At 40.9% G+C, this 27966-nt stretch overlaps 1 protein-coding gene across 19 annotated transcripts in view; it reads right to left on the bottom strand.

Moving 5' to 3' along the window:
• Window positions 1–27966, bottom strand: part of TRPM3 (transient receptor potential cation channel subfamily M member 3) — an 833246-nt gene that overhangs the window by 42469 nt on the left and 762811 nt on the right. For 11 of the 19 annotated variants that reach the window (XM_074330560.2, XM_088793014.1, XM_074330550.2 and 8 more), the window contains 2 exons: window positions 27614–27865; window positions 21635–21845 (listed from right to left, as the gene is read on the bottom strand). In XM_074330560.2, coding sequence (XP_074186661.1) covers window positions 21635–21845; window positions 27614–27865 — 463 coding nt within the window. The remainder of the gene's footprint in view (window positions 1–21634; window positions 21846–27613; window positions 27866–27966) is intronic. The other 8 variants (XM_019730672.3, XM_019730688.3, XM_019730705.3 and 5 more) reach the window with 1 other exon arrangement.

Genomic DNA, 27966 nt, shown 5'->3' with positions numbered 1-27966 from the left:
TGATATCTGATGCCTCCACTAGGCTGGTAGCTCCCCAAGAGGAAGGGGCTTCACTGGTTTTCCTCATTACTGTACCCCCAGCACACAGCATAGTGCCTGGAACAGAGTAGGTTCTAAATATGTGCTGAACCCATGGGTGGATGAATAATTGTGTCAGTTACCCAGAATGACTTTTAGGTTGGCTAAAGGGCAAGCACAATAAGGTGAACAAAATCGTGGTTTTTCATGAGGAGGAGTAGCTATAGACCCTTGCTTCTACTGTGCTGTGAGGAGACAGAGGCGTGCTAAACAAGACAGAGCTTGTTTTGGCTCAATTGTTTCAATGGGATTGGTTTTAAAAGAAGCCAGTGGAATAGTGGAGGCCGAAAGGTACCTCGCTGTTGAGACAACTCAAGGCTCCTGCATCTTTCTAGAGCCGGCTTCCTTGCTGGAAGGTACCGGAGGCTCAAGTACCAGCTTTGTAAGCTTCGGCTTTAGAGGACTTGATCCTACAAGAAATCTCACTTCATCCTTCCTTTGTTCCTACCAATAACACCTTATCTTTGAGAAGCCCTTGCTCTTGTGCCTTTGAAAGTACAAATTTTGTTACATTCTTTGCCAGACCTCAGTCCTTTGGATATCACTTTCATTAATTTGGCACATCTGCACATCACCGGTGCTATTATTTATTAATGTTTTTCTTTGAATACATCGCACCTTGACACTGTTGCAGGTTTTAGCTTCACCATAAACACTAATAGGCAAGAACTCCTGTATTTCTTGGGCTTCTTATACTCGTTTGGGAAGGACTGTTCTTTTTCTTTACAGTGTTCCTGTGGGGGAGACACCCCTAGGGAAGACCCCTTTACTGTCTTTAATTTGTTAAGAATCCTGAAATACAGAAATATAAAGAGGTTCACTAACTTGCTCAAGGTCACAGACTTATCGGAGGTGACAGAGCTGGGATTCAGTGTCTGGCTTCTGACTCTGTCCTGGGCTGTCCCTAGCACACAAACTCAAACTATTCTTAACTGAGTTCTCCACCCACACCAGGCATTCCATAAATGTGAACTGCTATGGGACTAATTATCACTCCACAAAGCAAACTCTTCTGGAAGGTTTTTTCCCACGAGTACATTATAATCTAGTGTATGCTGCTGATATCTTGGGGCTAACACTTTTTAACTTCCTCTTCCCAATTTGTAATTCTCTGACCCGTCTGTGAGCCATGTCTCATTTACAAATGCTGCATTCTTTTTTGCATTACTAGGATATCACAATTTTGGCGATGAATGCTATTTTGACATAGTCACAGGACAGGTAAATCTCTGCTTGGGAAGTACAATACGTGTATATTTTTCATGTGGGTGTGTAATTCATCCATGATAGGTGTGGTGCTTCTGAGAGTATCCAATGTGTCACCACCCCAGTGCCATAGGAACCTTTCAGAGAGGCCACAGTATGCCTCCTATAGCAGAGGCAGCTCCCTTCATGATTCTGGAAGCCGTAGGCTTCTGGAAGATTTCTACCATCCTGTCAGTATATGGTGGTGTGATACTTTCTGAATAGTTGCAGAGGTGTTGGTTCTGACCTTAAATCCAGTCCCTAATTTAGAATTAAGTCACATACTTGAACCCAGGAATCCACCATGATGTGCTATACCAACTTAAGCTGCTTTAGATCTTAAACTCCAGTCACACTGGCATTCTTTCTGATTCTAGCTGACCACATCTAGATCCTACCACATGGTTTTTGTTCTTGCTATTCCCTGTATGGAACGTTCTTTCACAAGTTCTAGCCATGCCTGCTTTCATCATTCACATTTCAACTCAATCTTGTCTCTTCAAGGCCTTTCCCTGCCCATCCAACATAAAATTATACCCCCAAGTCCTCACCTCAACGATTTCCTAGCCTACTACTTGGATTTATTTCCTTCACAGAACTTAATATTACCCCAAAGTTATCTTATTTATTTGTTTACTTATTGTCTATCTCTATCTTGCCCCAAGTAGAATGTAACTTCCATGAAGAGAAAGACGAGGACTCTCTTGTTTATCACTTTCTCTCCAGTGCCTAGTAGGGCACTTAGTAAGTAGTTGCTAAGTAAATAAATGCATGACTGTGGTCCTGTCACTGTAGTGAGGTGGAATCAGATGGAAGCAGCCTTCTGTTATAATGTAGAAATAAGAGCACTGGCGTAGGAGTTAGATGGGCCCGGGTTCCAATTCTACCTCTGCTTATTCCTGGTTGTGTGTTGCAAGCAAGTTATTTAATCTCTACTCTTTATGTACACCAACGGTAAATCAGGACTAAACGAGTTGCAGTACATCACGTGCCTGGTCCAGTATCAGCCATTATAATAGGACCTCAGCAAATATTAACTGACTTTTTTTCACCTAGAAATGCCAGAAGAAACACATGAAACTCATGACACAGCCTTTGTAACACACTTGACAGCTAACAAAGAATGCAGGCATCCTTATACTTAGTACAAGCTGCTTAAGAACAAATGCCATACATTTTTCAAAAAGCAGTGACATTTTCGACACCTGGTTATTTTATGTGACTTCTGATAGCATGTATAATCCTAAATCTACTGAGAAGAATCTAGTCTTTTAGTGCGTGACCTATTTGATAGAGGCGTCCCCCACCCTGTATATTCAATTACTTGATGTATAACAAACCTCGTGCACCATATATACTTGCAGTCCTTCGGTAGTTAAACATTATGTTCCTCAGGTGGCATAAGTGACTTTGAAGCATTTGCCAGCAACTGGCTTTCCTGAAACAGCACTGTAACCATTCAGTTCACAGTGGCATTTTACTTCTAAAGCCCTTGTTCAGAATATTAAAAAGGGCACGCCACAGACTTCATTCCTTTGCTTCAAAGGCTGTGATTTTGTAAAGTTGGATCCCATGGTCTACTCAGGAGAGAGTCACTAGCTCCAGCAAATGTTTAAAAACGGTGTTGAATTTGATCCAGTGTGTTAAATTGGTCAGTAACTATAACAAATGAGCCTGATCATGGGGAGTATGGTTCTCCTTCTTGCTTCATCCCAAATGAGGACCTGGAGTGTTTGAACTGGACAATTCCACAGGACATCTGAGGTCACTTAAACCACTTTCTCTGTGAATCTATGATGATGTTTTCCTATTTAAAAAACCATGACCATCTCTCAAATACAAACTTGGGAAGGGAAGTATTGAAGTTTGCTAGACTTCACCTGGATCAGTAAAATATTTGGTGAATTCTAAATAAGGTAAGGCCTCTGGGTAGTCTCATTTTCCAATGGTAGCTGAATTTATTCTATCCAAAACTGATGCCCCAAGACCTAGAGACAGGGCCCCTTGGTGTTTGCCCAAGTGGTTTGTCATGTTGACTGTTCTGACACCATAAGTGCATGATATCCTAACTTGGTCTTTGGTCTGAAGATAGAGTGAATGGAGTGGAGGGAGATGTTGTGAAACTCTGTAAGGAATGGTAGCTGGAGGCTGGGAGCATTCTTTTCCTGGCTTCAGATTGTGAGAACTTGGGATCTTCTCAAATCTTCCTCTTTAGGACTTTGTAGATGTCAACAGACACTACCTTGTGCCACTTTTCTTTGAGAAGCAACAATAAGAAGTTGAATTTGGTGGGGCTTCCAGGTCAAGATGGTGGAGTAGATAAATGCTGTGCTTGCCTCCTCCCATGACCACATCAAAATTACAACTAACAACAGAAAAATCATCATTGAGAATCTCCTGAAGTCTAACCAACAGAAGTCCCACAACTAAGGACATATAGAAGAAGCCATGTCAAGAATGGTAGGAGGGGCACAGATGTGAAAGTGGCTGGTCCCACACCTGTGTGTGACAGTTAAAAATTGGGAGGAATATCTCAGCTGCAGAGGTCCCTCTTGAGGGGCGCAGGGTCCCAGACCCACACAAGGCTCCCCAGTCCAGGATTCCCCAGCTGGGAAGAGAAGTTCTCACAACTTCTGACTGTAAAAACCAGCAGAGATTGTGGCTGAGTAAGATGGAGGGCAGCTGGAGTCCCAAGCATTCCTCTTAAAGGGCTCACACACAGCCTTACTTGCTGATGGACTCACTCGCTCTGAGCTCCAGCACTGGGGCAGCAGCTGGAAAGGTGCCAGGAACATACAGGAAGGAACTGAATTATCTGGCTTCAGGGAGAGGGCTGAAGGGGCAGCTTTCTTCCAGACAGAAGTGCTGGCAGAAGCCATTGTCCCTTTGTTGAGCCCTCACCTCACCCAGCATGCAGACTCAGGTGGGCACCATACCTGAGTCTACATCAACCCATCTGATACTTTTCTCCCTGCCCTGGTGATTTCCTGAGACCCCACCCCATCCAAATTGTGGGCACACCCAAAGTTCTTCCTCTGGCTATTCCATACAAACAGAATATCTTGATTCATGTTGCAGACTTTCCTAAAATCTCTCGAAGGTTCACAAACCCAGACAAGCAGCATCTGGCCTTAGTATGCCCCGCAACTCTCGCTAAGCAGCCTGAAGCCCAGCACTAGCTGCAACCAGCCTCAGTTCACAGCTTAACCTCTCCCAGGCACCTCAAAGCCCAGCAACCATCTGCAGATCACTTTGTAGCTCATACCAAGTGGCCCTGTTTAGCAGGTGACCTTGGCCTGCAACAGAGCCCCTTCTAAGAGTCTGCAGAACCAACACACTCAGTGGCCAGCTTCAGATCACACCAGAGCACCATCCAACCACCTCCACAAATGACACATCCAAAAGGCAGGCTGGACAGGCACCAGAGCCCTGTTAAAGTGAATATTGCTCTGTAGAGTCAGCCCCTGCAAAATAGCTCCTCCATGTAGTCATGGCCAGTCCTCACAACCAATCAGCCTGAGGGTCAGTCCCTTCTACTGACATGCAAATGGCAGCCAAGGCTCAATTACAACAGAAGGGCACACACAATCCACAAAAGGGACACATCTGGAGAACCTGGCTCAGATGACAGGGAGACCATGCCACTGGGCCTGACAGGTCACCTACTACATAAGGCCACTTCTCTAAGACTGGGAGATGTAGCAGCTCTACCTAATATATAGAAACAAACACATGAAGCAGGCAAAATGGGGAGACAAAAAAACCACAACAACACAATTTCCCCAATAAAAGAACAGAACAAAGCTCTAGAAAAAGAACTAAACAAAATGGAGACAAGCAATCTACCAGATGCAGAGTTTAAAACACTGGTTATATCATGGGTATTTATCCAAAGAAATCCAAAACACTAATTTGAAAAAATATATGCACCCCTATGTTTATTGCAGCTCTATTCACAATAGCCAAGATATGGAAACAACTGAAATGCCCATCGATAGATGATTGGATAAAGAGATTGTGGTATATTTATTCAATGGAGTATTACTCTGCTATAAAAAAAGAATGAAATCTTACCAGTTGCAATGACATGGATGGACCTAGAGAATATTATACTAAGTGAAATAAGTCAGACTGAGAAAGTCAAATACCATATGATCTCACTTATTTGTGGAATCTGAAGAACAGAATAAATGAGCAAACAAAACAGACTGAGAGATACAGAGGAAAAACTGATGGTTGCTAGATGGGAGGGGGGTTGGGAGATAGGGGAGAAAGGTGAGGGATTAGAAAGGACAAATTGGTAGTCACAAAATAGTGATGGGGATGTGAAATATAGTATGGGGACTATAATCAATAATTTTGTAAACATTATGTAGGGTGCCAGATGGGCACTGGATTTATCAGGGGGATCACTTCATAGACTGTGTAGATGCCTGACCACTATATAGTGTACCTGAAGCTGAAGTAGAAAAATACTGAATGTCAATGCTAATTAAAAATATACATACATACATATACATATACATATATATATATACACACACATATATATATATGTTGATATATATACATATATAGAATTGGGGGTGACAAAAATGTATATGAGTGGACACTTTAGTGACCAGTGGTCAATGTTGCTCAAGCAGTTTACTGTAATCAGAAATCAGAAATGTCTGGACACTGATGGTGACCACTTTGAGCACTTCTTGTAATTGCAGAAGTCAAATGTGACTTGTATTCATCTTTTGTTATTGGTATATATTGAGTATTACATTTTAATAGTTTTTTCCTTTCTTTAAAATATGTATACTTTTTGTGTATATATATATATATATATATATATATATATATATATATATATATATATATATATACATACATACATACACACATCAGATCGATAGACTGAAAGTAAAAGGAGGGAAAAATATTTCATGAAAATGGAAAGAAAAAAAACCCAGCAGGGGTAACAATACTTATAAGAGACAAAAGACTTTAAAACGAAAGCAATAACAAGAGACAAAGAAGGACCCAGCAATCCCACTTCTGCGTATTTATGTGAAGAAATCCAAAATGCTACTTTGAAGGGATATACACATTCATATGTTCATTGCAGTGTTATTTACAACAGCCAAGATATGGAGGCAATCTGAGTGTCCATTAATGGATGAATGGATTAAGAAGAGGTGGTATGTGTGTGTATATATATGTATATGTACATGTGTGTATATATAATGTCCTGTACATTATAGGTTGGGTAGTAGCATCCCTCGCCTCTACCACTAGATGCCAGTAGCATCCCCTCGAGTTGTGACAACCCAAAATACTTCCAAGCGGTGCCAAATGTCCCCTGGGAATGGGGAGTGGGGCAAAATTGCCCATGGTTAGGAATCCCTGAGAGAGATCTAACTGTGGGAGATTATCCTGTGGTTACAAGGACATTTTGAGAGTATTCCAGCTTCTCTTGGCTGTCCTGGGGCCTCTTAGACTTTTGAGTTTCCTGGGAAATAGATTTTTGATATACTTGCAGAGAGGCTAAGGACGAACGAAGGGAAAAGGTGCATGTGTGTAGTACCTAAATGCATGTAACTCCTCTCTGTCTTCCTTCCTCTTCTTTGCACCTCTGTTAGTTTTCTAGTGGGGGAAAGGAGGGGTGTAGATGAGGAGAAACCTGAGTAAACTGGAGAGCTGGAGTCGGGAAGCACAGTGCCTGCAGACTGACCTGGGGGAGCCTGAGGCTCTTAGACCGTCAAGCATTCCTGATAGTTAAATTCAGGCATCAGCAATTTACTGCAGACAGCCTAGAAGCTGGTTTGGGGAGGCAAGCCGGGCATCTGCCAGGGCCCTTGGCAAAATTGCAAAGTAGGCAAAGCTGTTTTTGCCACCACCTCTCTTTCTGAACCTTCCCCACACCCTGTCTCACTTTCCTTGCCCTCCAGGCACACAGTCGCCTGGCGCTGCCCTCTGGCTGCTCAAAGTCCGCCTCACCCAGCCAGAGCCATCTGTTTATTACCTGCCCCGATTTTAACTCTCCTTCCCTGAATGCTGATTTCAGCTCTTCTGGGAGTTAAATTCAAGATTCAAATACTTCACACTAAGGGGAGAAATAGTCAGTAGATTTAACCTATTCAGGGGATGTTTTGCCTCTTCTAAGTTTGCTACTCCTCAAGAAGATATTTTGGAACAAAAGGCTTTTCTATGGCTTATGTAGTTTCCCTGAAATGAGCATCATCACTGTGTAATTTCCAGCCACAGTCTCCCCACTTGGCAATCACAACCTACTGTGTCTCCCGAAAATAAGACCTCGTCAGATTATCAGCTCTGATGCGTCTTTTGGAGCAAAAATTAATATGAGACCCGGTGTTATATTATATTATATTATATTATATTATATTATATTATATTATATTATATTATACTATATTACATTATATACCCGATATTATATTATATCATATTATATTATAGCTGGTCTTATTTTATTCTAAGTAAAGTTTTACTTAGAGTAAAATAAGACTGCGCCTTATATTAATTTTTGCTCCAAAAGATGCATTAGAGCTGATGTTTCAGCTAGGTCTTATTTTCAGGGAAACACAGTACGAATTCCATAAACCAGAGCCTTAATTTTGAGAGGGGCTCCACACAAGGTGAGCTGTGCATCTCCCATAAGATCCAAATTCCTTAGCCTAGCATACAATGCCCCTTACAATCTACTTTTCTAGGCTCTTATGCATTTGTGGAAGGTGAGGGCCAGGGTCCACGTCCATCTTTTCCACCATATCTGAGTGAGTCAAATATGGTGGAAAAGATGGACATGGACCCTGGCCCTCACCTTCCACAAATGCATAAAGTCCATTGGGGGATACACATAAGAAACCAGGCAAAAACGATATGGTGCCATTTGTTAACCCATGGTTGATATAGGAGGCTTGGGAGCACCTTGTAGAAGACACTAACCCCTAATCAGCTGGCCTAGCAAGGAGGTCTCATTTCTCTGCTGTCTCTATATGGCTATACCTGGCACAGGCCTGGTCATCGCTTTCTAGCTTTGGATAGGATGGTCCCTGTGTCTAGAAAACTCTTAATATCTTTTATGATCCAGCTTAACTGTTACCGCCAGGAAAATTTCTCTGATTATACTTTGCCCTCTCTTGCTTTTCTCTGCTTCACTATGTCCCACCCACCCACCAAAAATGTTTCTTCCTTATACATCACCTCTATGGAAATCTGCATCATACTGATTTGCAATGGTTTGTTTACTTGCCAATTTTCCCCTTTAAACTTTTTCCCCAAGCCGAGGCAATAACACATGTCTCTTTTCAATCTCCAGCTCTTAGCACAGTACCTGGCACACAGAAGAGCTCAGTAAATGTCACTGAATGAACAAACCCATTCAAACTAGAATTTGGAAAATGTGATAGCATGATGATGACTTTACTCCTTTTTATATCACATTGTGAGATACATCAGATATACAGAAGAGTCCATAAAACATGTATGTCCAGTATAAAATGAAAACCCATGCAACCACAACCCAGGTCAGGAAACAGCCCTCTCTCTTCTTAACTCATCTGTGCATGTCATCTACTTGAATTGAATGTGTCACAAAGATGAAGACTCAAAATTCTGTATCTAACCTGCAGTGATTGGGGTCTTTGGCCAAGCGGGTCCTCATCTTGAACCTCAGGCCTGACATCCTGGATACGAAACATCTGGCTGAAAGCCAAGCAATTCAGTCAAACATCACTTAGCAGACAAGGTCTGAAATCTAGCACAGAGAGCTATTCGCTTCACTGGACAGCATCTTGTAAAAGATCTTGGGCCCCTCACTTCCTGCTCCATACTGAGGCTGCAGGCTGATTTGGACTCTGCCACGTTTGAGAGAAGACAATTAACACGTGAGCCTTGTCATCTGCTAACAGTTGACCTGTGTTGAGATCAGTCTAGTTTTTGGTGGCCGTTAATACAGAGCAGTTAAAATCTTGCCATGTTGCCACACAGGGTGTGTTCGGTTCGGCTTTGAGTGAATTGGCCATCTGCCTAGTTACATTTGGTCAGAACACTGCCTTTGGAAAAGCCGTAGTTACAGGATGCATGGCAAACACCTCCGGTGTGGCACAGCGTGGGCTGGCAGGGCTCCCTGCTTGGGTCTCATCTGGTCTCACCGCTGGGTCACACAACTCTCTTCCTTCCTCAGCTGCCCTCAGCAACCAAGGGATCTTCCCTCCGTCCCTCCTTCCTTCTCTCCTGCTTTTCCTTCCTCTCTTGTTTATAGCTGTACGATTGATCTCTGCACACAGACTAGAACGATGACTTGTTTAATGACTATTTCTGGAACCTGGTTGTAATTTTCTTCTTGAATACACATTTGGCTAAGTTGTAGGAAATTATCAACACTACGATTCTCTTTGAGTTCACTTCTCTGTCTCTCTTTCTCTCTCGCTTGCTCTCTCCCTCTCTCTGAAGCATGAAGCCATGATCATTACATGGAACTTAATCCACATTTCAAATTCCTTTATAATAAACTTAAGTCCTTTTCACCTTCTCTATTGAAAATTTTCGAATTCTCTTATAGTCATTGAAATCTTTGTGTGTTTTTTTCATTGTGTAAAGCAGATAACAACCTTACTCTTTCTATTCCTTACTTCAAGAGGTTTAACTCATGCACCGAGTATTTTCTGAGTACTGACTATGTGCCAGACACAGTTTGAGATGTTGAGGCTACAGCAGGAAACATGGTAGAGATGGTCCTTGCTCTCATGGAAGTGGCATTCCAAACGCTTTTTACATTCTAGAACTGAGCTGTCCATCAGGGTAGACACTAGCATCATGCAGCTATCTCAGTTAAAGTTTAAATTAATTAAAATTAGACAAAATGAAAAATTCACCTTCTCATTTGCACTGGCCACATTTCAAGGGCTCGCTAGCCACGTGTGACTAGAAGCTACGATTTCGGACAGAGCATGTCTAGATCAGTTCCTGTATCACATAAAATTCTAGTGGACAGGGCTATTATGGAAGAATTTGCTAGGCCCACGACCGTTGTGTTTAAGAAATCTCTTGCGCAACACTGTGAGGTGATTTATTATGATACCAGATTATGACTCCTTCACATACCATCCTCCTTTTGAAACACGAAGATTACGTTTAACATGCCTGGAGCCAACATGCTTATTTTTCTTTGGGGCATCCTGTTTTTATTTACAATATACCTGGCTAAATCAGTGAGGTAGGATAGCATTTTGAAGTACTTATTTTTCCTCCCTGTCTTTCAAGCAGGTATTGTCTTTGTACCAGCTTAGGGGGATGAGAGTTCGAAATAGAAGTGGAATTATAATAAAAAATAAAGTTGATTTTCTGATAGCATCTGCAGTTGTGGTCTAGGAGCCATCCCCATTCCTCAGGCAGTGTGGTTTCCTTATATACTAACTCAACAACAGACAAAATCTCCTCCTTTGACCTTTTTTATTTGAATAGGTAGAATAACAATTTTCCTGGAAGAAATAAATGTACAAAGCAGTGTCATCTTATGGATTTGAATAAAATGTCAAATAGAAAGTTGATTCCATCCTGGACCTCTGATTTCACACATTCCTGAACTGAAGGAAGTGAGAAGGAGCCAATGCAATCGCATGACTGGATGTCGTTAGCGAACTATACAGCTCATGGGCCAATAGTTGCATGTCTCCTGTTTTAGTAAATAAAGTTTTATTGGAACACCCATTAGTTTACTTATTGTCACTTTGAGGAGTTGCAAGTATGGCTCCCAACAGCACCTGACCCATTACAGAAAAAGTTTGCTGACCCTGGCCAACAAGATAAACAAAAAAGCAATGACAGTGTCTACACATCTTCCCGTTTCCTCAAAGGGCCTGCTTGGTGCAGAAGAGGGACTTGAGAAATATGGTGGAATAAAGATTCTAAGGCTGGAATAAACTTTCCAGCTTCAAGAATGACATCTTTCAGTGATTCCTGGGAACATAATACCTTGAGTTACAGCCATTAACTTTCGGTGTTAAAGAAGCACAGTGCAAATAAGTCTCCATCATCTGTAAAGAGAGAGAGAATCTTATCTCCTCACCTTGTTAATACCAATGACTAGATCAACTATCTGCTTCATACAGGCATATCTTATTTTATTGAGCTTCACTTTATTGCACGTCACAGATGTTGAGTTTTTACAAAACCAAGACAAGACCCTCCACCAACAAGATTATGACTTGATTTACTGCAGCGGTCTGGAACTGAACCTGCAATATCTCCAAGGTCTGGCTGTATATAATCCGGGTGCCCCATGGCCTCCTACCCGCACTGCAGGGAGGCTCCTGTGCCTCTAACACACAGACATGGAGCCTGAGTGCCTCTCAGGTTGGGCTCTTCCAGGAGAGCCCCTATGCAAAGGATTCAAGTGAAAGTGATTTGTTAAGGAGGTGTTCAGAAGAGAAACTGGATAGAAAGTGGAGGAAGCAGCATAAGAAATGGCAAAAAACAGAAAAAGGTGCAGTTTCAGAAATCTAAGCCTTAATCAGATCCCCTGGGGAATCTCTGGAGTATGTTTTGCACCTCACATTCAAGATGCAATTTTGTAGTCCTGAAGGCAGTAGTTTTTCCCACTTAAGCAACAGCCAAGGAACAAAGGCTTTTATATTCTCCCTACCCTTCCCTTCCCAACAGGCAGCATCAGGATGTCCTATAGGTACAAAAACTCTCAGGCATGCTATGCTCTCTGGGTGGTGAAGAGGCTCCAGCAGCTTAAGGTCAATTATATGCACAAGTTCACAGATACCAGCCTCTAGTATCAGAGCACACAGAAAGTGGAGGATGAGGCAAAACTTTGGTAAAGGGACATGGGAGGGGATCTGGGTAGAGGACGAGTGGTATCTAGGTAATGCCAGACTGGGTAGCTTCTCTACTATCATTTACTTGTGATTTGGGATTATATGCCTTTTTGAATTATCCATGTCATTTTTATGATATCCTCCATTGTATAGCAGAAACTTCTTCCTCTCTTTCCTCATCCTTTTCCTTCAGAGAAAAGTATTTTGGTGGAAGAAACAATGACAGCAAAAAAGTCCACTTTGGTTCAGTCTCCCTTTTTATGATTACAAAGATAACATTTTAAAAGTTCTCTTTAAAACTACATTATTTCTCTTGTCACAGCTCTTAGGGGCGAGAACTTAAATCCCATAAGTTCTCTTCTCACCCTGTACAATGGTATTTCTTTTATTTGACCTAAGTCTAGCACTTTCATACGTCAAGGGATTCTTGTTTCAAGTATACTTGGATTTGGGAATCCAAGTCATACGGACTTTATTCACAGAGTGATTCACTTTGGAAGTTCATAGACTTCAGGCCTGGCTGCTTCCATCTTTCATGGGGAAGAGCTCTCATCTTCCTGATCTATCCTCAAATTGTAGCTTCTCATTCATTCTCCTGATTAGTTTGGCTGGTCTTCTCCAGCTCAATGTATGGTTGTCTTCCTTGAGGGGCAATGATCAGTATTATACTTGGTGTCCCAGCCACAGATACACATCACAGCGTTGGGTTAGTTAATGATAGTCCCTTATGTTTTGTTTTTGAAGCTCTTCTAGATGATGTTTAACATCATTTTGGGTTGAGTTACACACCATACAGGTGTCTCTATTATTCAGTCTATAGTGATTACCTTTCCTTATCTGTAGTTGATTGCATCTAGCTAGAGTATAGAGTATTATTGCTTTTGATGACTAATTTAATCTTAAACATTCTCATATCAGCTAATTTTCTGCTAGCACACACAAGAAGTCCTCCTGAAGTCTCTCACTGTTGGTGTAGTGTTCAGGATTGCCAGAAACTTTAGTTTCTCCTCTAAATCTTGCAGATTCCCATTTTTAGATAACTTTTGCACATGTTGAAGAGGACAAGTTCCAATACAGTTTTTAAGGAAAACCTACTGATTTGCCACTATGGAGGGGCACACACTTTTATATTTTTTCCCCCTCAGTGATAAGTGGGTTCCCCATGGGTAACAAAATAGTCCCAACGACTAGATGGGAAATCAAATTTTCTCTCCCAAGTACAACTCTTTGGGAAGTGGCTTGGTGCTCTTTTGAGAATGTTTCGAGAATTTTAAATATTTCTTATCTGCTGATGGACTTCCTTGGAATATTTGTGGTAGAGCAGAAAAAGCATGGGCTTTGGAGCCATGCAAACCTAAGGTGTACCAAAGGAACTCTGCTAAAGGCAGAGTTACAATAGAGATTAAAAATGGCCAGGATGGCCCAAACACCACATTTAATTATAGGCAAGGTATTAGTAGCAAGTCTAGAAAGGGTTAAAGAAAACTGGAATATTCCAAAGTGATAATAAGAGCTCATTCTTGTGAAAGGTGATGCTTGATGCTTGTCTAGTATCAGACGCCACTGCAAATTTCAAAAGCCTCCTCCGAGATGGAGAACTCTCCAGCTATCAGGGGAAGCTCCTCTTTGGAATCTGGTTGTTTTGCACCACTACACAAAGTCTAGAGTTCCATCCTTTTAGGGCTTCAGAACAATTTGTCCCCAATATGATCTTGGAAACCTGAGCAAAGGCTGCTCTAGACTGTTTTGGAGATCTAGATATCGTTAGCCTCATCTGGCCTCTTATACTACTGGGGCTTCAGCTGCCTCAAAACTCTGGAAAAGTTCCTTCCACCATACTTCTTTTACTTATCAGTCTCTATTCCTGCAATGCCAGCTCCTCTGATCAATTATTCCCCCTTTGCTATTGTCCTCAGATGATGCTGGGCTTTGTGCCCACTGACTTTTCCTATCATTTCTCCCTTTCCTCCCTTTCCCCAGCTCCTTCTGGAACACCTTATCATTGAACACAAACTTCGCTGCTTTCTCATACCTTTATAAGCCCACCCCTGTACTTTCTTGCCTTAACTAAAACTCATTTTGCCATAAGACACTCCCTCCCTGTAATCTTCTCAAAAGGAAATTCCACATTCTTGCACATCCACCATTGTGGTTCCTATAAGTAATGTCTGCATTCTCATTGATACTCTTTGCCTCTTCCCAATCACTGTCTTTCATTCTTGTGCAAAGAACCCTTTCTCCTTTGAGTTTCAGGTCATCCTGACTGGAGACTTCCTATTCACTCTCTTTTCTGTCATTATTATGGATACTTCAGTATGGATATTGACAAACACAGAAGAACCTAACTTCAAGTTGCTTGACCTCAAGGCCAGCATAGCCTAGAATCCATTCTCACAGTCACCCCTGGAGCTTACAATTATCCTAAATTGTTCTACTTTCTCATTCTGAATGGCAATTTTCCATTCTCTGACCACAACATCTTATTATCACCATTCTCAGGATTCTTAGTTCTCAATTTACTTGGTGCTCCGCCTAAACCTCTAGTCCTTTGATCAGTTTTTCCCCCTCCTAAGTCCTAATCAACACTATACCTTTATTTGTATTTTCTTCTCCCTCCATCTTACTCCTTATAAGGTAGAACTTTAGGAACGCTTGCAAGTACCTTCAAAAACCCTAGTCTCCTTTTGTCCTGACATAGTGACACTGCACAGCTTTAACCTTGGATTAATCCAATGATTTGTTTTTCCTGAAGTGGGCTGCTGGGTCTTGATTGGGAAAATAGACAACCTAACTACGCAAATTGGTGGCGCTAAGCAATCCTTGGATATGTACCGAGTCAGTGACTTTTCTGAGTGGTGATTGCAAAACATTCCAGTAGTGCCCCTTATCCAAGGTTTCGCTTTCTGAGGTTTCAGTGACCAGTGGTCAACTGCAGGCCAAAAGAAATTAAATGAAAAATTCCAGAAATGAACAATTCCTAAGTTGAAAATTGTGTGCTGCTCTGAGTAGCATGATGAAATCTCTCATGCAGCTCAGCCCCACCCAGGACGTGAATCATGCCTCAATCCAGCATATCCACTCTGCATACACTTCCCGACCATTAGACACTTAGTAGCCCTCTTGGTTATCAGTGCTTGTATTCAAGTACCCCTTATAGTAGCCTAATGCTATTACGTCACAATTCTGTGTCATTCACCTCCCTTCATCTCATCACTATCATCTCACATCATCACAAAAAGAAGGGTGAGTACCGTACCATCAGATATTTTGAGAGAGACAGAAAATTCACATCACTTTTATTATAAGATATTGTTAGAATTGCTCTATTTTATTATTAGTTATTATTGTTAATCTCTTATGTGCCTAATTTATAAATTAAACTTTATCATAGGTATGTATGTGTAGGGAAAAAACATAGTATGCATAAGAATTCAGTACGATCTGCAGTTCAGACAGGCATCGACTAGGTGCCTTGGAACATACCCATCATGGATGACAGGGGACTATTGTACTCTTCTTCTCAAAGCCCCACTTCATTGACACCCCCCCGCCCCCATACATACACAACAGCTCTGTCCCTCTTCCCTAGTAAATGCTTGGCCTGGATGCTCATGTACTTTTACACCACTGTGATTGGCTTTTGCACTCACCACTGAAATGATTATGCTCTAGCCAATGTCACCGGTGACTTCCTGAGGGTCTAACTGAATGGACTCTTCAAATATTCACCTAACTGGACTCTTATTTCACATTTGATACTACTGACTCCTTTGTTCTCAGTGTTCTGCTCTGGCCTACTCTTCTTTCTCTACTTGTCTTCCCTGGCAAGCTCACCCACTCCCACAGCTTCATCTGGTAGCTACAGTCTTGATTCCCAAATATTTATCTCCAGTCCAGCTCTTTCTCCTTAGTCCCAGAGTTCTATATACAAAATAGCCTTCCTCGTGGTGTTCCTGGAATTCCCATGGGAACCGCAAACTCATTCCAACCCGAACAAAACAAATCCTCTTCCCCCCATCATTCCTCTTCCCAGGTTCTCTATATCAGTAAATGATGTCACCTTTGAAACTAAGCCAGAAACCTTGGAGTGACCTTCAACTCCTCCATCTTAAAGCCTCATCCATTTCTTCCACTACCACCTTGTGCACCATCTGACTTCTGTCCAGGTCCTTCTGATTTTACCTTCCCCAAATCTCATGCTGCTTATCCTTTCCACCCCTCCTGCTATTGCATTAGCTAATGTTCTCTCACCTCCCACCTCAGCCCCTTTTATGGACCCTTTACAGTTTTGCTTGATAGCTCTGACTAAAACGTGTATCAGATCATGCTACTACCCAGAGCATGAAGTATAAGTCCTCTGAGATGTATGTTCCTGTGTCTCTCTTCAGAACCCCCTCTCCTACGTCCTGCCACCTGCCTTTCATGTACAGTCAGCCATATTAAATTAGCTGCTGTGCCGGGAACTTTCCATGGAAAGTCTCAGTTTGGAATGCCGTTCTTCTCCTTCACACCCCTCTGCTTCTTTCTGCCTAGCAAATATCTGCTCATATTTCAGAGCTCAGCTCAACCTGCTCATTCTTTGCAAGGTATCATCTACTGTGTCTCTACTGTCACCCCAAGAACTGGCTATTTTCTTTTCTGGACTCCATCTCCAAATATATAATGTCAACATCAGTTTGACTCTCCTGGACTATAAATTCCTTGAAGACCGTGTCTCTGTCATGGGCATCTCTGTGCCTCCGTGTCCAGCTCATAGCCTGAAGAAAATAAATATCTACTGAATGAAGAATGGACAAATTAAAAATGGAGCCCAACCTATGAGCAAAGGCTAAATGAATATTATGATAGTAGAACAAATGTTGATCACAATAGCACAGTGAATCATCACAAAGGGCCGTCTGCAGACAGCTCTGTTATTTGTAAACCCACTAAACCTCAATTTGCATTAGTAAACAAGTCAAGTAAGTATTCTCTAGACTGTAAGCTGACTTTCAGGGACAGAAGATGGGGTAGTGCCTCATATTGGCTTGCTTCCTTAGCAATTTGTGAAAACAAAACACAGCAAAACAATTCACCCCTTTCCTAAAAGCTGGCACTGTCTCAAGTTTTTCTTTTCCAAAATACTTTCTTTGGTCAGGCAGCCGTCCCCATGCTATAGCTGTTAGGCATTAGTGTGCTCTGAATCCATTAGAGAAGGTCAGTCCTGAATACCAAACAGATGCAGAGCCCTGAGTTTCCAGAACTGGAGTCTAACAATTGAAATGCTTAACAATAGTCATCTTCTCTGTTCATGCTTTTCTAAGTTTCACCATAAGCAGGCATATTTTAGAGACTGGCCTTGAGTTTTCCGAATTTCCACACCTGAAGTGAGAAACAAGTAATTTGAGGCAGAAAAATAATGCAGGAGAGTATTTTAGCTTTACATGCTCAAACATGGTGCTTGTTTCCTGAGAAAAACACTTTAAATCCAGTCAACGTCACAGAAACAACAGGGTACACAAAACAGCAAAGATTTTTTTTTATAGTAAAATGTTTGTATTAATTAATTAAACAGAGCAAAACCAAACCAAAACAAAGAACAACAACAACAAAAATAAACCTCCTTACTCCAGATTATCTACTCATTTCAGATGGAAAAGCCCTAAGCAATGAGAGAAAATAAAAAACATTTGACCCATGCATTAAGTAGATTGGCTAGTTAATCCAGGGCAAGTAGAAATGGCCAAATAATGAGTTGTCGTGGTAGAAAGTAATGCTTTCACATAACTACCCAAACATGCAAAAATACTCAGAGAGGCAGAAAGTAGGACTAAATTTAGACCCTGATTTAATGCATTCAAGAGCATGATTCATTTTCCCCCTGTCCTGGTATGGCCTAGGGAATCTGTGTGTACGACAGGCGACATAAGGATGCCCTGTAAATAAAGAGTAGTTTCATTCATTCAGAGGCTCAAGGAAGCCAGAGACACCCCGTTCTCTCTGCCAACAAAGGTGTACTTCCAGGTACCTCACACGCCAAAACAGAGTCCGATTTCTCAGCTGGCAAAGAGTCCATCTAATTTTAGCTTTGCTCTGGCCTTGGCATGAATGTGCTGGAAATTTATTTTGCTGCTCCTCTTCTCTAAGTGGCTTTTCTTCCCCTCAGGCTCCGGTGGGATCTTGACCAGCTCTCAGAAGCCATACAACATGGGCACCTTAACGAGATGCCCGAAAGAATGTCATCCTTTGGTTGCAATGGATTTAACAACCTGGAGCCCAAGTCACCTCGTACTATACGTAATGCCAGCTCTCTAAGACCCACCTCATAGGCATAATGTAAACACCTGAGATGATTTTGAGCTATTTGAAAACAACACAAAACAAAAACAAAACCACTAAACAATAGCAAGTTCATTCCCCTGAGCTAATTAGGGCGTTGAGCGCAGTGTTCAGGCAGAGCAGACCATTACTGCCCCTTCCCCAGGGTCATTATCTGCTGCTTCCAATCACATTCTTGCACTCACTTCTGCTCCTGACACCAACGCAAATATTTCAGCCTCTACAGATAATTGGAATTAAGGCTGAACTATCGTTTGTGTTAACCCAACCTGGTGTAGAGGTAAAAAGAACCTAAGTTATTTTGTAAGTTTCCATTGACTCCATTCCTTTGCTTTTTCTTTTAGTCTTTAAGCACATTAGGAAAGTAACCTTAGAAGTCTCATGCTACCATTTTGGGCCTCATTGATAGTCTCTGGGTTTAGGACAAAGTACAAGAAATAAAATGGAATGTATATAAAAGAGCTATAGTTTGGTAACATTGCCCCCCAGAAATGAGGGCATTAAAGCTGTCCTCCCTTCTGAGGTATAAGACAGATGTTAATAACGCACCCCTAGGGCCCCATTATACATCTAGATACACTCACCCCAATTAAGAAAGGTCATTTCCCCAAACATGAAATGAGTTCAGCAATTGCGCAGTTAAAAACAAAGAGTTAGATACGGAGCACGTGCATTATGTTAGAGATGAGTTGCTCTGAGAAGGTGTGTGTGAAGGAGAAGCCGTGGGAGAGGCCCACACAGGGCACATCCACTGGATGGGATCGGTAGACCCTGGGCAAGGCTGTGGGTCCAGCTGGACATGAGATCCGATCAGCCTGAACACATGCTTCACAAACCAACCTGAACACAGCACAGAAAGGAGGCAAGACACTGCAGGGCAGCATAAATGATTGTACCTTTCTCAAATAGCTTGGTACTTGGGTCTCCTGGGTAGTTCTGAATGACTAGATGGGGCAGTCACCCAACACCCATGGGCCCTCCCAGTGCCACAGAACGAAGATCAATCATTTCGGGGACAGGGATGTTCAATGACCTTGGCCAAATGTGATGACAGATTTGGGGACAGCCTTCTATACCTATTTGAGAAAGGACAAATACTCTTTAGCACTCTAGACAGAAAACTGGCTGATTTAGCTTAGAACAGTGGCTGCCATTGTAGCCAATTTCAGAACATCAAAAAGGAAGGTAAGTGGTTGGGGGAAAGGTATCATGAAGGTTGCATCCATCCAAGGCTGGGTCAGTTACATATTGGGATTTGGGATAGAAATTTATTCTCACACGTAGAACACCACAGATCTAATTAACAATGTGGGAAATCTGTTTTCATACTTCACTCACACAAAACACCTCTCTTCTGTCTCAGGGGTGGTTTCAAGTTCTAAACTACAATCAGCCCTTCTTTTAAAAATAACAATAATATATCCTGTTATTCAGCCAGATGGTGGTGTTTGTTGCACTAGGCTGGGTTCATAGTACAACATCAATAAATGGCCACTTGTAGAGGGACAGACAAAATCCCATTCATAAAACATATCTGCACCTCCCTCCTTCTCCCATCCCAAAATGGTGCATTGTCAAAATACCCGTGTGGGCTTAATCACATTTGGGGGGAAAAAAGAAAAATTAGAAAAGGCAAAATAATGTTAGTGGAGAAGAAATTTCTTGGGGGAAAACAGTACATTTAGTCCCCGAGGAGAACGATCATAGGTGGGCTTTTAAGTGTTGTTTTGCCTTCAGGGACCATTTGAAAGGAGGTTTCCAAAAGAGTTTTCCCCAGTCCTTGGAAAGCTGTCTCGGTGAAAGCTGCACAGTGTCAACCAAAGATAATTCAGCTGGGAGATGGCGTTAAAATTCTTCCTCAGTGAGTTGGCTAAGTCTCATGAAATGGATATTTGTTCCAATTAGGTGTTCCAAAAAGCCTTGTTGCCTCAGATAACTCATTTTGAGAAGGAAAGGGTATTTGTTCAAAATCACGGAAGGGAATATGACATGGTGGTATGTTCTGTAGCCAGTGGACACATGCCCTCCCCAGGCCTGGAGGGCTCACACCCTTTGCTGTTCTGTCCTTATTTTCCTAGTCTTAGTCCTACCTGGGACTGGCGTGGGGGGAAAAGGGATGCTGGCTAGTCTCCACTCCTGCTCTTAACAAGCTAAACTACCTGGTTATATAACCCGAATCCTGGTCCACAGTCCAGGGCTCAGATGGCTGGCCTGTCAGCAAAAAATGTCTTAAAAAAATGTGAATTCAACAACGTTGGAGGGGTGTTATTTCTAGAGCTGAATTCCTCAGGGAAAATGAGAACTAGTTGCTCCTGGGACTCAGCTCCTCCACACTGAAGGATATTTCTTTCCTGATGCTTTCTTCCCAAACAACTTCCCAATGTCTGGTGTGCCCTGACATTTGGTTCAAATAAAATTCTGGAACAGACGCCTAGGATACAACTATCTTCACACTCTAAACAAGAGGAGTGTTTATTACAGAGAATCAGCGCCTATTAGTGCTTGAAACAGCAGAGGCCTGCTGGCGCTCACTCCCCACACTGAATCACTTCATGATATAGATACTATTTTATTTTTGGCATTTCCAGCAAGCAACTCAGTTTATAACCTAAGGCGTTTTCCATACTTCCAAGCAATGAATACTAGCTTCTTTTGAGTCTCAAAAGCACATAGTTCAAGCCAGTGGGAAAAGGAGCTGGAGAATAGTTTCCAGTGCAACAAAAACACCATGCAGATGTTGGCCCTCACTCTTGAATTCTGATGGCGAAATCGAGAATTGTTTATTTGTTCTGAAGTCAAACCCAAGGAATTTATTTTTTACAGGCTGGGGTAGGGGTGGGGAGTAGTGATGTAATATATTACTAATATTGAAATAATCAACACATGGTGCTAGGATTTTGAATCCCCAAAGAATTTCAGTCGTTTTAATGGTTCATTTCTTAATCAAATTTGGCACACCAGATGTCGATTCGTGTCACAGAAAGGACATACCTGAGGAAACACCCGAGGACTACACTGCTAAAATTGCATATTCACCTTCTGTGGGGTTTTTTCCTCCAAGATAATAAGCTAGGAATCGGTCCTCTATCTTGAGCCATTTATTGAGAACAAACAAATGAACTTGGAAAAGATATGACCCAATTGAAGTTAAATACCTGACTTTGGTGTATGAGAATCATAAACTTGCTTACGGTCTATCTGGTCTGCAAACACTTCCCCATAAATCATCCAATAGGGCATGTAGAAGATGTTCTTGGCCAATTTCCATGATGGCTCCTCATTGGGAAACAGAATGGCTTGCCTGGCGACCCCAAAACTCATCAGTACCACCAGCATAATGATGACAAAGTACATCATGTCTATCATCTGGAAGGGTGAGGAAGCAGAGGGAGAAACAAAAGAAAACACATCATTCAGTGTTCCTATGACATTGACATTGATAGAAACCTTTGAAGGAGGCTCACTTTTGATAATGCTGGTAATGGATGATTAGATAGGGAGCTATGCCCATATAAGAGGACAACTTGGTCTACGGAAGCCAGTGTCCACAAAATCTTATCAGTAACTCAAAAATCATTAAAAAAAAAAACCATGCGCACACACAAAAATCCCCAAACAAACTCAAACACATGCACAATGAAACCCCTTCATTTTCCATTGCTATCTGTGGGACCTAGTCAAGACTAGTCATGGGAGTGAAATAACACACAATGTTGGGTATCCATATAAATTCAGTACTAACTTTTACTCTGTCCCTGGGGGAGGCAATCACCCTTTTTGGGTTTCTTTCTCCTTAGCAAAATTGGAATTGGGATAGTTGAACTATTTCAAGAGCTATTGTAATGTTGTAAATTCTCTAAGTTCTGAAAGTCTAGAAGAATTGGAAAGCTCAAGAAAATAATCACTTGTAAGCAAAGCTAGGGCAACAAATATCCATTACATATCATCTTATTCTTGTGCCCACCTCACTGCATTCTACAACACACCGGTCTCTCAGAGAACCATTCTTTCTGTACTTCTCCTGCAGTGTATCCTATCAGTTATGAAGGGTGTTTTCATAGGCATTGAATCAGACAGCCCGTTCCTGTGCCTGCTGCTGAAATGTTGGATTTTCATCTTGACATGTTTATAAAATTCTCTTGATTGCATTCAAGTACAATGCTATCTCTTTATCCCTTTCGTTTTTGCTTGTTTTCATGATACATGTTATTTGGGATCTGTTTCTCATATGCCAAATCATTTTCATCACCACAAACAGATGAGGATGTAATAACTATTGTTTTGTCTGTCCAGAACCCATCACCTCCTTCTTTTAGAAATAGTTTCCACCCATTTTGGCCGCAAAGGTAAGTGTCTTTTTCAGGCTAGGTTAATCATGGTACCTTACCCTCTGGCATCACTGATAGGAAGTAGTCATGTGACAAGAATCAAACCAGAATCCTTTCTTTGGATCGTTTTCAACTAAAGCTGTGAGAGAGAAGCTTTCTACAGAGAAACTTCCTTTCTTGTGAATTCAGGGTGTCTGAGGCTGAGTCCCCAACTACTGATCAGAGTGAATGAAGCAGATATTCCAGAGAGAGCGCAAGTCCTCTCAGTGGTTGAGAGCCTGACTGTAATAGCCCTTAAGGCCAGTTCCATCATGCCCTGCTATAAATCAATATATCTCTCCCAGGCTTAAGCTGGTTGGAGATTAGTTTCTATCCCTTGCATCATCAAACCATCTAATACAAAAGACTACCTTCCTTAGATAGCAAACCTCCTGAAGGAATGCCCATCCACAAAAAAAGATTAATGATAACCTTACCAATGATAATGAAGGCTTTAAATTAGTTTTTAAATTTCATTTTAAAAGAATACATGTCATGGTGCCTGTTAATTGGAGTTAAAATATCACAGCCTTCCTATTTGCCTTAGGACACTGGGGGCTCAATATATTTTAGGTTAATTCAGCAATTTTTAAGGCAACTTCAAAGTCCATCTCTCAAGTTTTGTCTGACTTTGAAACTAAATAAGAATTTTTCAAAATGTGACATTAATTCGTATTTATTCATTATCCTTAAAAATATATGTTAATTATTCCTTTCACAACTTAGTGGTCTCAGCACTCTCTTAAAATGAGCAAGGAAGCTGTGTTGAAACAACTGTATAGGAAACATGGATCTGTTTCTCATCCTGTCTTTTATTCTGCAAAATTCTTTCATTATTTATTTACAAAAAGTTCTACCAATGAAGAAACACTAATGGGTTTTTCATGTTATATTTATTTAGGTTGACTAAAAGGTGGGTGTGGAGAAGAAGGTGTGTACTTAGGAGATTTAGGAGCTAGTCTGACCCAAGAAAACAGCTAGTAAATACTGCAACTGTTCTAATTTAATTTCCCAGGATTGTTTTCATTCAGGATGATTGTGATATTTATCCAAAGGGTCAAAATAACCAAAGAGAAGAAACATTCTTCCCAAATATTCAACTTCATATATTTCAAAGAAGTCTTGGCTTCCATACAAATGCCAAAACCTGATAGAGTGGAGTACAGAAAAAGAACATGATTAGCGAGAACTGGGGCTGGCTACCTCTGTTTTTAAAGCTAAACTGTCCAGTTGGCTCAATAGTAAGTGAGCCGAATCTGTCTCATTCTTGTAAATATTCTTTGATCATGTTCTATGGAGGAAAGTATATACTGTAGTAATTAAGAATGTGTTCTCAGGTGTCATACTATCTGAGTTTTTCATCTTGGCTCTGCTAGTAAAAATTGCTAGGCGATCTTGCTTAACCTTGTTTTCTTTCATTTTCAAAATGGGGATACTAATAATAACAATAATGCAAACTGTTTTTGTGAGGATGAAATGAGATAATATGTGAAACGATGTGGGTAGTTCTCAGTACATACTAATGTATTATTATTATTAGAATTAGAAGTAGGTCAGGCTGTGGAGTCAGACAGGAGTTTGAACACTGCCTTTGTCCCTTGCCCAGTTTCAGTTGATTCCATTGTTAAAGGAAGACACTGACATCTATTTCATGGGGTTGTAATGATGATGCTATGTCTGACATGGTATTTGGCACATAGTAAATGATAGCTGTCATTAGTGTTGTTTTATTCTGAGTTATATAAGTGAGCTTAGTCCTAGGCTTAGAAAATTCCATTGAGATATGGAACATGGTGGAAAGTGACCCTAGATTTAAAGATCAATTGGAATCATATCAGATCAGTATTGTGTTCAGGTATCCTAGCAGCTGTCTGTCCCTAGACCACAGGGCACAGTTACTTGGCTGTTTAATACTGAATAGGGACTCTCTAGTGTTGAGGGGCTTTCCGTTTAATCACATCTGGGCATATTTTGTTAAGCTTCCCGCCCGGCAGTCCATCTGGCTCCCTGATAAATTCGATAGGCATATTTTACCTACCTTCTGGATCAGTGACTCAGTTATTGAACCAATTATCTTAAAAACCCCATGGAGAACAAAGTTCCCAACTATTCTCCTTTTCTACTTATTCTTGACTGATAAGTCATTCATAAGTTAGAAGATAGAGAAAATGCAGTATATCTCTCTTGCTTACTCCATAATAAAGTTTAATTCTAGTAAAATCTGGGGATAATTATGCCATCATTAAAATGACAGACGTGGATTTTAAAGTAATCTTGCTGCTTTAGTTTGACTTTAGTTATTTCAAGTATTTAAATGCCACCCAACCTTTTAAAAGTAATACATTTGGTTTGGGTCTTTTCAGGTTTTATTTATTGAAATAAAACAAGGTAATACTCAATTAGAAAAAACAACCAATCAGATTATGTAATTGCCTAACGTAGTGGTCAGCAACAGAGGGCAATTTTGCACCCCCCCCCCCCCAAGGGACACAGGGCATAGTCTGGAGACATTTTTGGTGTGTGTGTATGTGTGTGTGCACACACGCAGGTTATTGGCACCGAGTGGGTAGAAGCCAGTGATGCTGCTAAACATCCTACAATGCACAGGACGGCCTCCACAACAATGAATTATCTAGTCCAAAATATCAATAGAGTCAAGGTTGAAAAAACTTGGCCTATTCTGCAGCTTTTACCGTTCTTCACTTTCATTGGGTCCATTTGAGAATCCATTTGAGAATCCCATGGAAACTTGTCCTCTCTGTTCAGAAAATTCATACACCCACACAGTTTTATATATAACTTGGGTGGAGGGTCCACAGATCCTTTCTCCTAAATCTCTTCCAGAGACTCTAAGCTGAGACTCTGCTTTTAGACATAACAATTTTTACCACAATCTCAAATTCAGTACTGAAGTACAAAAAAGATTATATAATAGATTTTAATAGGGTAAGATTAATTTTTTTCTTTTTTGCCCTAGTCAAAAATTCCCAGTTGAACTGGGATTCAGTTTTGGGATTCAGTCTAACTCAAGCTTGTTGAATTTAAGTTTTTCCTCTCTAGAATAGGTTTGAGATATTTTCCCCAAATAATGCTGATGTTGTGTACAAAAGGGTTAGGAATAGAGCAGAATTATTATGCTTACCAATTTCCCCCCTCTCATTGTACTTTAACAAATATAATATGAATATAATAACAGAGACAATTTATCCACTACCCACTATGAACCAGACACTGTTGACTATTTAACATGTGCTATTTCTAATCATCCAACAACCTTATAAGATATACATTTATTGTAACTACTTAAGAAATGAGTAAACTGAGTTTCAAACAGGTTAAATGAATTGTTCATGGTCTCATAAACCCTTCCTGTTGGATTTAAATTCTCCCTCTCTTTGCATGAGTTTGTCAGTGTTTTTGTAGGAAGAGTCTTGGTTATTTAAGATTCATTTTAGTAGAGTTACATATACACACAATAATAACAATAAATATTGATTTGCTGACTGAAAAGTAAGCAACAATGATGTATTAGGTTGGTGCAAAAGTAATTGCAGTTTAACAGGTTAAAAATACTTGCAAAAGTTACAAATACTTTTGCTCCAACCTCACATATAATAAAACTCGAGTGAGAATGATAAAGGACATCTATTGACTAATTGTTGGATTCAACAACTCATAAACGGAAGTGGAAGGGAGGTTATTAGCAAAGAGATTTCTCAGAAAGAGGTGTTTGCCATTGTAGGATGGAGGTACTTGGCTTTTCCACATATGTCCTGTCAGGTGAAGTAGAGGATATACTTAGAAAAGTGAAGGAACTGATAAAAAAAAAAACAAGAAAAAAAAAAAGCACCCAGTTTCTGGGCGTCAGGACCTTATTATTCCTCTAGTGAGTTTGGAGAGGGAGCTGATTTACTTGCATACTCATAGGCTCACACTAATGTCGTCCTCCTAGGGCTCAGTCTTTATGGAGAAAGTCTGGAAACTAACATGGTCAAGGAGTGTTGGAACAAATCCACAGCCATTTGTGGGGTAGCATATTAGTGTGCCACTTGGGATTCCTTTTTAAAGAATGAGATAAGTAGGGCATCGCTCTGGAACCTAGTTTTTCACAGACATCCTTTTCCAGTAGTGTAACAAGACACATGCTATATTGATCGAATTTAGGGCTCACTTCAAACTGAATACAAATAAACTGTGTTTTTCTTCCCTTTGTATAGGGAAAGGCATTTCCTAGCACTTCATTCAGAAAAAAAAAAAAAAAAAGCAATGTTAAAAATCGGAAATCTGTTAAAACTTTGGAGTGGAGACTCAAGCCTTCCTCCAAGATCCAGCTAAAATATGACCTTCATGTGAAACCTTGCCTGACCTACGTTCTTTTTCCTATGCTCCCGTTGTACACATTTCTATTATAACATTCTCACAGTGTATGGTAATTACTTACCTTTCTTTCATCTAAATAGCTCATGGAATGAATACCTTTACATACCCAACTCCTAATCCAGTGCTTGACACAGAATAGATGACCTTTATATATTTTTCAGTAAATAAATGAGTGAGTGATGGCTAATTCTTCAGTTAAGTATCTAGAGGTACTCAAAGCGCTGAACACTCAAAAGGAATTAAAAAACAAAACAAAACAAAAAAAACATCCCCAGGGCCGTCCCAGTTAGACCTTGAGAGCAGGCCCCAATGAATGATTTCCCTCTTCATATTACCACCACTCCTCCTTTGAGAATTTATTGCATGGAATCAGAGGACACTGCTTACCATTTTCCCAATCATCATTACATATGGGCCCAAGTACTTGTTCACGCCGAAGATGTCTAATAGACGGATGTACCAGTAAATGATGTTCACACAATAGATGACCCTTCCATCACTCCTGAAGGGCTGGTCTTGGAGACGAAGGATCATCCCAACAGAGAACAGAAGGATGGCTATGAGGTCTGTGACATTCCAGTACTCCTGCAGCCACACCTTCACTTTCTGCAGCAACTTCCCTGGCTCTGACATCAGGATCTGGAAGGCAGGAAAGAGGGTGGGGTTAGTTAGGATTGCGGTCTATCTTTTCAGCCCAGTTGGAAAAGTGTTTGGTCCATTAGTTGACATCGGTAGCTTGT

This window comes from Rhinolophus sinicus, chromosome 16, assembly GCF_057876585.1.
Source record: "Rhinolophus sinicus isolate RSI-liver-muscle chromosome 16, RSI-T2T, whole genome shotgun sequence".
Taxonomy (NCBI): Eukaryota; Metazoa; Chordata; class Mammalia; order Chiroptera; family Rhinolophidae; genus Rhinolophus; species Rhinolophus sinicus.
This window is presented reverse-complemented; position numbering and strand designations above follow the sequence as displayed.